This window comes from Euleptes europaea, chromosome 1 (assembly GCF_029931775.1).
Source record: "Euleptes europaea isolate rEulEur1 chromosome 1, rEulEur1.hap1, whole genome shotgun sequence".
Classification (NCBI taxonomy): Eukaryota; Metazoa; Chordata; class Lepidosauria; order Squamata; family Sphaerodactylidae; genus Euleptes; species Euleptes europaea.
The window spans coordinates 81,284,969-81,295,845 of NC_079312.1; the positions used below are offsets into that span (position 1 = coordinate 81,284,969).

At 40.8% G+C, this 10,877-nt stretch overlaps 1 protein-coding gene across 6 annotated transcripts in view; it reads left to right on the forward strand.

Moving 5' to 3' along the window:
• The window catches only part of EBF1 (EBF transcription factor 1), a 394,943-nt gene extending 385,528 nt beyond the window's left edge, over positions 1-9,415 (forward strand). For all 6 annotated transcript variants that reach the window (XM_056856959.1, XM_056856963.1, XM_056856964.1 and 3 more), the window contains one exon: positions 9,027-9,415. Coding sequence is in view for 2 of the 6 variants with exons in the window: in XM_056856963.1 (XP_056712941.1) it covers positions 9,027-9,058 (32 nt within the window). In the remaining 4 variants the exon portion in view is untranslated. The remainder of the gene's footprint in view (positions 1-9,026) is intronic.
• Positions 9,416-10,877: the final 1,462 nt, after the last annotated feature.

Below are 10,877 nucleotides of genomic sequence, written 5' to 3' on the forward strand. Positions count from 1 at the left end.
TTGTGGGTTTTGGAGGATCCTGGTCCTTATTCCCAGTTCTGAGAAGAAAAGTTGTGCATAAAGGAAATGCTTTAAAATTAGTTTACAAAAAATGAAAGACAAAACTGGTATGGAATTAAAGGCAGCCAGAGAGCAGTTAGTCCTTAAGGTGGGTAAACTCCAGACTTGCTGCCTATATTTTGCACGTCAGAGCATCCAAACAGCCAGTGACTATACTTTGGCGGCTTCTCCTAGCAGTTATCACCTCAAGTGATCATTTGAGTCCACCCTCATTTCCCTTACTTGATTTTTTTAGGGACAGAGATATATCTGTACTGAATTCAGTCTAACTTTGTAGTTCATCAGCACTGTTCTCATTTAAATCCTCTGGCGGTACTCACATTTCTGGATACCTATCTTTCATTGACAAATACCATAATAGCCTTTGGTAGAATGGGTGCATATTATAAAATGGTTCCTCTTGTTCCTTATTCACATCCAGGAAGTGAAAGGTTCATTTAATATCTGGACCTCTGATGTAGAGCATAAAAACAAAATTCCTCCATTTCACTGTTGGGTTTGGTCTGCCAGGCGGCTGTCGTACTGTGTTTAAGCCTCCCTCATAATTACACATTCTAAAGCACCGAGAGGAGTATACATTTTCATGCGCACTTAGACAAGAAGGGGTCTCATAATCACCAGCTGCCTCAAACTGTGCCAGAGGTGAAGAGGGTTACTGACGCATGGTATATTTCACCCAGACCTGAAAGTCTTTTTTTTTCTATCAAGTCTGTCTGCATATCTCGCAGAATTTGGTGATAAACAACAAATTCTTTCCCATTGCCTTCAGCTATTTCTTACGAGCTTTACTTAAGAATCAACTATCCCCAATGCTTCCAATGTACCAAAGACTCTCTTGGCTATGCCATAAGCCTCTGAGAAGTCGGGTTTGCAATTGCAGAGGAAAGAAGATACTCACTTACAAACATACAAGCATAATGTGGAAAGCGCTTTTTTTTTTTTTACAATGACGATGCCTAAAGATAAATGCTGCGCTCACTCTAGTGGAGGGCTGAAAAATCCAAAGCATGTAAAATCTAAATTGTCAATGGGTCTTAATCTTAAATTGCAATGAGTTAGTTGTTGTTTTTAACCATAAAGGCTGCAATCTACCAAGAACTGATTTTATGCAAGCCTCGCCTGGGTGAATGTAGGAGCTGTGCATGGGACATTGCAGTGAAATAATGCATGGATTTCCTTAGCATTTTATGGTGTTTTGATTTATAGTTTCAATTGGAAAGAATCCTGAGGTGTCAGAAATTTTCCCAGTGGTTAAAAAGGACTTGACTTTCTTCTCCTAACAACATGAATCAGTAGAAAAAAGAGAAGCATATCTGTCATGGAGTGTCAGTCAGATGTATCGTTAAACATGGGTTTGATGTTAAAAACAAGCCATGCATTTAGTCAGCAAATGAACCCAAGCCCATGGGCAGATATTTCTTACCAATATTAGGTTAAGTGGCTGCAACACCAGAGGGTCAAACTAGATGAGACCTGGGAAATCCATAATTAGATCTTCCCAGCATTTTTTAAAGGTAAATTGCAGTCACACATACTGTTGATTCAAATTGGGGCCACGTGAGAGTAAATGTAAACTTCCCCTTCCTACATGCTCTGCATGCTGTTTTTAGCCCTGGGGGGGGGGAAGGATAGGTTCTGGGGTCAGACTGGAAGGCCAACATGGCCCTGGAAAGGACCCTGTACCCTGGCTCTTTCCCACGATGGAGAGAGGGAGGAAGAACAGCCTAAAAGAAAGGGCCACCAGGTTGCACAAGATGAGGGCTGCCAGTTTGTGCTTGCCCTCTTCACATGGGACAGGTTTGTGGTGGCAGCACCAGCTCACATCTTCCTCAAGTGGGGCAAGTGCCACCCGTTCACTTTGACCTCACACAGGGTGACGCCTGCCATCTTGCAATGATGGGTTGTACTGAGGCTGCTGGTGTGAAGTGGCAGTGGTTCCAGCTCCTGCCAGCCTTGTGACAGTCTCACACAGAACTGGGAGCAGCTTGCATCAGCAATAGCCTCAGTGCCCACCAGCCTCATGCAGAGCGAGGGCTGCTGGCTTGCCCTGGCAGCCGCTCATAAGGGCTATTGGTTCATCATAGCCCCAGCTCCTGCCCACCTTTCACTCACCTCATTCACTCAGTGGCAGTGGCACTGGCTCCCACAAACCTCACAAGGGACAAGATCTGCTGACTTGTAGCTGCAGCTCCCATCCACCTAGCATGAAGCAGGGGCTGTCAGCTTGCAGGGGCAGCTTCTGCCCACCCGTCTAATGTAAAATGAGGGCCACCGGCTTGGCTCCCACAAGCTTTGCATCGGGCTTGTCTTGCTTCACTCAGGACCAGAATGACCCTGTCAACGGTGGTGACCCTCCAGTCCATTGGCCCCCCCAGGACTTTTCCAATTTGCCTTAATGGCCAATCCACTCCTGGTAGTCACCCATCCTTTTTCCTTTTTAGGGCTAATATCTGTCCTCGTTTCAATAAGTGAAATTATTGGGGGGGGGGCGTTTGCATGCTTCTCCCCTTCCCCATTCATCTCCAGTCCAAACCAGGGCAACATGAGCTGCTGCTTATTTTAAAAAATAATGGAAGATCCAGTCACAGTCTCCCAGCATCTCTTTGGGTTTGACTCTAAATCTCTTGCTAAAGTAGGAAATGAAGGCAGCCACTCTCTCCCTCAGTTGCGATGCAGCACTCCTAGAGTCCTGTGGGTGGAACTGTGGCTTTAGGTAAAGATTTAAAGGATCATATCCCATATTTGTGAGGCACCAGATGGATCCTGAGTGGAGCCAGGATATTAGCATCACAATGACAGTAACACTCTCTGTGGTGATAAAACACTGATACATTACTGTTGCAATTAATAGTTGGCAAACATTCCAGTATGAACTTCTTTGTCCTATTTGCTGGGTATGATTCAGAACTATGCCATTGGTTGTCCATTCTTTTTTCATGAGCACAGAAACAGAATCATAAGAGCTGGCAGTTATTACTTTACTTTCTCTTTCATCATACGTGGAATTCTAGTGTCCAAGTAAGATCCTGGTCACATAAATAGGGATTAGGGCTTGGCACAAATTGAGTGATTGTCTGATCAAGCGAAATGAATATTTACTATGCCAAAGAAGTGTGTCTAACAGGCAGCAAATCTGTACATATTAGTATTTTCCCCTGCCTTCATGGTCAAACTCTTACACAAATAAGCCAACTGTGCATGTGACATGCAGCCATGACTCTCATCTACACTGTTGTATGTGCTTTTCAACGTGTGGAACTGAAATCATTGTGCTTTGTAATTTACAACAGTGGTTCAGATCTATAGTTGTACGTGCTTTGCCACAGGGAACAAGATATCGCAATTGCAGATAGTGAAAGCCATGTGATATGCAGTTCAGATATGTGTTTTTATTGATAAGTATACCAACCATGCAATACCAGTATGGTCATGGCAATATCCATAAAAATAAAGAGACAGGTTTCACATATCCATAGTATGGATTACTGATTAGCCACTGTATATTGCACATCCTCATTTGAAATGCTCAGACAGTATGCTGACTTCAGCCTCCATCCTAATTTTGGCTTGGAATTCAGTCTTCCTCTATAAGAGAAAGACTAAGGTAGGCAGTTCATTTTTCAGGGACAGCTGAACTTCTGGTGATGAATTAAAAGAGATTTCCCCTGCAGCCTTGTGCCATCATGCCCACCCAGGGCATGGAGTGACTACTCAGAAATGCATCATCTCTGTTATTGTGTTATTGCTTAAACAAACCACTGTCTTTAAGGCATACCTGCCTTTTCCTTCTTAGGCTTCTGGATACCTCGCTTCAGAGACCAATCAAGGTTTTGCTTATAAAGGTTCAAGATCCACCAAACTCTTCACTAGAACTACAGCCATGCTTGATATTCTTGCTGTGCAGTTTTGCAACAATGTGAAGTACATGTTTACCTTCATTTTTTTTCTTTGATAGAGCATCTTTATACACATTAGGACACAATAGGGAGAAATAATCTTCCTTTATGGGTTTTGTTTAAAAAACCTCTTCCTTTTGTAAGGAGGTTTTGCTCTCATAACTAGAGAAAAAAAATTCTCTGTGATATTTTCTTTTTCAAAATCAATTGCACATTTAAGCAGGAAAAAGCCTAGGTGGTCTTGTTACACACAGCACTTAAAGTACAAAAGTAGCATGATAAGGCCCTGGCAGAATGGAAATATGAAACCTTTTAAGCAGGAAGAAATTCAGAATGTCATTCTACCTCTTGACTTGTAATTTAATTCAGAAGTATTAGGCTTCTTCAGTGGTAATAATAATAATGATCGGTGTTCTTTGAAAAAAACCTATGTCTGGGCCTTATATTATGCCATTTCTGTTCCATTGGCACAATCTCTCACTTTTACCTACAGTGGGATATTAAACTTTCCTAACAGGAGGAATCATCATTACTTAGAAAATTATTGTGGAGTTATCATAAATGCCCATTGTAGAAAATCTGCAAAAATGGGCAGAACTAGACAAGATACTAGACGTTCCATGAATGGACCTCCTGGTGTTTTTTTAAATGTGAAAAACAGTATATGTGGACCAGATTCGGATTGATACTGAAGAGTGAAGGGTGTGTGTGAAGCTTTTCCTCCAACAGCCAGTTTTCCTGCCTGAAATGTCTCTATAGAATTGCTGGTTACCTTGATGAGGCAGACATACTGATACAAGCCCAGGGCATGTTTGCTTGCCCCAGTGAGGCAAATAGGTCTCCACAAGGCTGCCTAAAGTCAGGAAAACTGCATGAGGGGAAATGCTTTTTAAAAAACCCTTTCTTCATGCTGCTGTCCTGATTGGCCTTATGTTTTTATAAGAAAAAACACTGGGAACTGTATGGAGCTCCCAGTATCTTGTCCAGTTTTGCCCTTATTGACTGCCAGTTATCCTGACAGTTTAATAATAATGAGGAATGAGAAGGATCAGTATACTTACATGGGAAAGAGCATGGTAACTCCATAGAGGATGGACTGTTTCCTACCACACCAAGTTTGAAGTCTTCCTTCAGCTTAAAAAGCCTCCCTCCAGCTTAAGTGGCTCTTAACAATGGTAGGTGGAAGAAGAACCAGTAAAGTTGGATGAAAGCTAGGGTACATGCCAATATTCTTCTCATTTATCTAACCATTTGTTCTTGACATAAAATAATCTTCTCTTTCGCCATTACCCACCAGCATGCATACCTATGATGGCCCATCCTTGTTTTGACACACTATTATGACCAGGGTACAATCCTCACTTGTCTAGGCTAGTATAGGGCTCTAACACAGGTACATACATCCCGTAATACAAGCCCATGAGTCATGAAATAAATATTTCTTTTTAATATCTGAAATGGTACCATATAATGTTAATGGGTTTGCAGTACAACTCAGGCCCACCTGAACTGCAAATGCATCCAATCTTCCTTTACCCATTCCCACTTTGATCTTGCTTTTTTCCCTCTCTGGTCTGTGTGTTCTCTGAGCATTTTCACCCAGCGAAATCACACCATCTCCTTTCTTTGGGAACAGCTTCCCGTGCTCATTATAATTATTGCTCCTACAATTCAGTTGACATCAGAGAGACTGCAAGATGCATTATGCAGTACAGTTTCTTTGTTTAAGCCCTTCTTAACAGGTCTGGGGTGGTGGTGTCTTGATGACTCTGTATTCTGAAGGTGTTTTTTTTTTTTTGGTAAGTGGTAAGATCCAAAGGGCACGAGTGCTGTGGCACAGAGTGGTAAGCTCAAATAATGCAGTCAAAAGCTCTGCTCACGACCTGAGTTCGATCCCGACGGAAGTCCGTTTCAGGTAGCCAGCTCAAGGTTGACTCAGCCTTCCTTCCTTCCAAGGTCGGTAAAATGAGTACCCAGCTTGCTGGGGATAAAGTGTAGATGACTGGGGAAGGCACTGGCAAACCACCCCATAGACATAGTCTGCCTAGTAAAAGTTGGGATGTGACATCACCCCATGGGTCAGTAATGACCCAGTGCTTGCACAGGGGACTTCCTTTACCTTTTAAGATCCAAAGGACTGTGAGTGTAGCTCTGCTTATGGAATCGATCTTTCCCACTTACCCACTGTAACTGCAAGCCCTGTGCACCCTGAAAAGTAGCTCTGGGGATTTGGGAGAACCATTGAGAACAGTGCAAGGTATCTATTGTGGGCATCTGCATTAGGAAGCAAGAATCAGTGGGGGGAACTGCCCCTCTTACTTATGGAAGAGGAAATTCTGATCTAACTCAGGGACTATGATCTGCTGTTCTTTCTGAGAAAATAAGAGATACTCCAGATTTATTTTAAAGGAAATTATTGTTATGCTGCCAGAGCAGGTCTTACCTCTAGGAGGCCAAGTTCTAGTTGCATTGATATATTTTGCTTTCTTGTCTTACTTCATTTAGTTGTTGCTGTTTGTTTAAACTACCTTCCCTTTGCTGATTTGTCGTGTAATTCTTGCACATATGACGATGTTTGTGGAGAAAACATTACCTCTCACTTCCTAACCCCCCAAGTCTTCAAGCCTTTCACTCTAGCTGGTTCTTATCAAATTATTGCAACTGTAATTAAAGCTCAATGAATTAGATCCAGGCATGGATTGAGTTCTTCCCCAAGAAATTATTTGCCTAGATGTCTGAGATGCCTGCTCAGATTTTAAATCATGTGCCTGTGAAGTGCATCATTCTAAAGACTGTATTCATTTTATATCCTCTCACAAATAACCATGCAGCTGGCATGTTAAAGAGGCAGCCTTGTTGGAATCACGCAGGCCATGTTCAAATCCCAGTTGTAATTACTATATTTGCTTCCAGTGTTTCACTCTGGCATTACGCAGAAGTGGTGGCACTAGGTTATCTTTATGGATCCTTTTAGATCTATTGGCAAACAGCCTGATCCACAGATGAGTTATATGGCAGTAACATGATATGAGCCCACTTATTCTTATTTAAGTCAATATGATTGTAAATTGGCTTAAACTGAATTGTATAAACTAGTCTTTGGATTGGAAGGATTTATTTCTTACTGAGTGCTATAGGTCACCTTATACATTTTTGAGGTTTTGAGGAGAAAAGCTGGAACTCAGTTTGAGTGGAAGCCCCACAACTGGCTTCTCTTCAGGAGCTGATATGGAAATAGATGCATACACTACAGCAGTGGCATGGCTGCTGGTGAAAAACTGTTTCTGCCTGCTTGAAGACCTACATAGCTGTGATAACATATGTGTGAGCTTTAATCACATGGTTTGTCTTCATCATGTGACTACTTCCTAGGCCGACATCATTCACACACATCATCGCTGCTGGTGTGAGCTTGAAAATAACTGCACAATTAAGGTGACCCAGACGTTCAGTGTTTACATACATTTATCACTGCAATGCCTATCTGGGCTTTCAACCCATGAGGAAACTGCTGCAACATGTATATGTAATCCAAGTCTGGGTTTTAATTGATGCAAAGCATTCCCCTCAGACAGTACAATAGGAAATAGGTTTATGAACTATTGTTTCTTTGGCTTAAATGTTTGAGATTGGGGGGATATGTGTATGTGAGACTGTCTGCATTGCAAAGCAAAATATAAAACCGAAGGCTTAAAGTTCCACCATAGGCTGATGAAATTTGGACTTGCTCGAATTTATGAGTAGCTCCAGCAGTTACAATTGCTTACAGTCAAGGGCTTTTCTAGATGATCAAAGTGTGTTGCAACTATATTTGGATCCTTGCAAGATGTCCTCCTAAGTTCTGTATCAGTTGATAATAGCCTGTTATCTTCTCCACATGGGGAAGACAACTTTGCTCATCTCTTTCTGAAAAGATATGCAATCAAGCACAGAAGATTAGCAAGAATATAAAATAGGCTCAATACACATGAACAGCATGGGGGGAAATGGGGGGAGCAGAGACGGCTAGCCTTTCAGGTCTTCAGGATTTTTTAAAAATATTGTTGAAGATAACTTCCATGCTAATACTGTGTATTGGGGGCATATGTAGGGTTGCAGAGCTTGAGGAGGGCGAAGTTTGGGGGAGGGACTTTAATGCTATAGAGTCCAATGACCAAAGCAGCCATTTTCTCCAGGTGAACTGATCTCTATCAGCTGGAGATCAGTTGTAATAGCAGGAGATCCCCAGCTAATAATTGGAGATTGGCAAACCTAGGCATATGACATCTTAAATAGAAAAATTTAAGAAGACCTGAGCAATCAAAACAAGCCCATTGCCTTGATTTAATAGGGAGATCTGTGTGTTACAATATATTCTGGACTGAAGGGCCGGTTAAATTGAATTCAATAGTGCTAATCATATAATCGTTGCTAAGAGGGATTCAGTTTTCTGTCCTGCACCTTAAGAGACGTTTGGCTGCTGGATCAACCCTGGAAAAGCATCTGCAGTTTCCCCCTTTTCATGCATATGCTCTTCTCCTAGAACAGGGCCGATATTTACTGTCAGCTAAAAACACAATGTTTCATAATTATGAAATTGTTGTTTTAATTTTCCTTGCATACTCCTTAGTGAGTTAGATCCAGTGATTTCGTTTCACAAAGCAAGAAGCCTTTCTCCAGCAAAAGCAGTCTTGCTCTAGGGGAGGACGGCTGCACACATTGCAGAAGGAACTTGTCAGGCCCAACCTAAGATGTTTGCTCATGATATAAAAGTCAGTTCTGATTCTCATGAAGGAGATTTGGTTTGAAACAGATTTGTTTAAATATTTTAACTTATTTACATGAGTCTTCCTTCCTAATACATTTTATTGCGGGTTGTTGCCACAAGCATTTATTTAATTTTCTAGGGTTATACAGCTTCTAGAGTAATTGCCTTATTTTAGGGTGTGTTTTACTCTCAAGCTGTCGCTCAGTGTAGTGTGTAAAATCCTAAACATAGCATAGATTGATACACTGCTAGTAAATGTTTGGAATTGGTGATCTTTTGCACAAAGTGACTTATCTATCCCACCCTCTTGTCTGTTTTGACAGCGATATCTGGCATGATCGTCCCCCCCATGTGAAAGAATTGCCTTGAAGAATTATACTAATGAAGAAGGTTGGATTCTGCTTCGGAACAAAATCTGACACAAGTCCCAGAGTGGAACTTTTAACTCAGGCCTTTTTCTTTTCTTTCTTTCTTTCTTTCTTTTTTTTAAGAGGAAGTTCACAATATCTGCAAAGTTTTTAAACAAAATAAAGTTTAAAGCCTCGCCAACCTTGCAAAATAATACTGAAATTCATGAAGAATCTGGAAGTGCAAGGTGTTTATTCGAGCTGTCCATCCCAAGTACTTGGGAGAAAGATTTATTTTGTGTCATGAAGAAAATCCATTCATGTCTTTTTTGGTTTTCCCAACCTTGATTTAACTCTGCTGCCATTTGTCTGGCTACAAATCATACTGGGAGAAGGGGGCGCCATCACAGATGGCCCTTTTATTTCATTTTAAAAAAATCTTTTTTAAAAGATGCATGAAGAGAAGGCAAGTGGTAACACTTTAAAATGAGCTTTTATGGAACAGAAATAGAAGTGCCAGATAGGGGTGGCTGTTTTCTGTCCTTAGAAGAGTAAAAGGCCGTGCCAGTTAAGGGTTGGCCCATGTGTGATACTCATCCAGAGAAAGTTTGCTCATCTGACGTTTTGCATTCTTGGTATGTTTGTGTGGAGATAAATATATATTCACATACACACACACCATTAATTAGAATTCCAAGTCTATTTTAGGGGCAGTAAGACTTTTTTGACCCTCTGTTTCTTAGAATATTGTACTTAGGTGATAGTGTAAATAATGCAAGACAGAAAATTAGCAAAAGTGTAGCTAATGACATGCATATCCCAACTTTACCTTGAAAACCCAGTGCCTCTGGATATAATGCTGAAACTGCAGAATTAGATTAGCATGGCTCTCTGTCTTTAGCTTCTATCAAAACCTTTCCAAATGAGTGGCCTCTCATACTCTCTTAAATGCAGTTGAACCCCAGTCTATGCATACAAATCTCTTGGGGATTTGATGCAACAGAATAAAGGCACAAATGTGAGCCACTTTCATACATTTTTGTTTGCATTTTCTCAGCCAAAATATCATTCCGAGCTTGTTTCTATATTTTTTTTTCTTTTGGGGTCAAGAGGTGCAAAGACAGGATTTCTCCTGCCAGCCCACAGATGGCCCGGAAGCACACAAACTCAGTTGGTTTCAAGCTAAAGTTGCTTTTGTATTCATGAACCTTTCAGTCTGAAACATAATCTCTTAAGTAAAAGGTAATGGCTTCTTCAACAGCAAATTAAAATATGAAAGAGAGGTGGAAGAGAGTGACGAGTATAAGAAGTTACAGATCCCATCCTCACAGGTATTTTGCTCTCATTTTTGGAGGGGAACTATTTGCAAAACACTTAGTCAAAGATGCAGCAAACTTCTGAGGATGAATTACCCAATCTTTTGTCTTTGCCATTGCGTTTTGTACGTAGTTATAAATAATGTAGATTTGGGGTGATTTTTTTTTTTTGGCCAAAGTTATTGTTATATTTATACATTATAATGTCTTAAGACAGTTTTTCAATCACACACACACACACACACACACAAAGAATTACTGCATATTTCGCAAAATGAGCTCACTACCTTTAAGATTGCACATGCTTGCAAATTGAATTAAAGAAAAAAGCTTTTTTTAAAAAAAAGGATTTTGTAAAATATCCATATAAATAATGTATTTATCTTTGGAATTTGTACATTGCTTTTTCCCCTGCAGCACCCCCTGTTTATTTTATTGTGTATGTTTGCTATGTGAAAAGTGCTAATTTGTTTGGTCACTCACAGGTGTATTAGCTGTTTAAATGTGATTT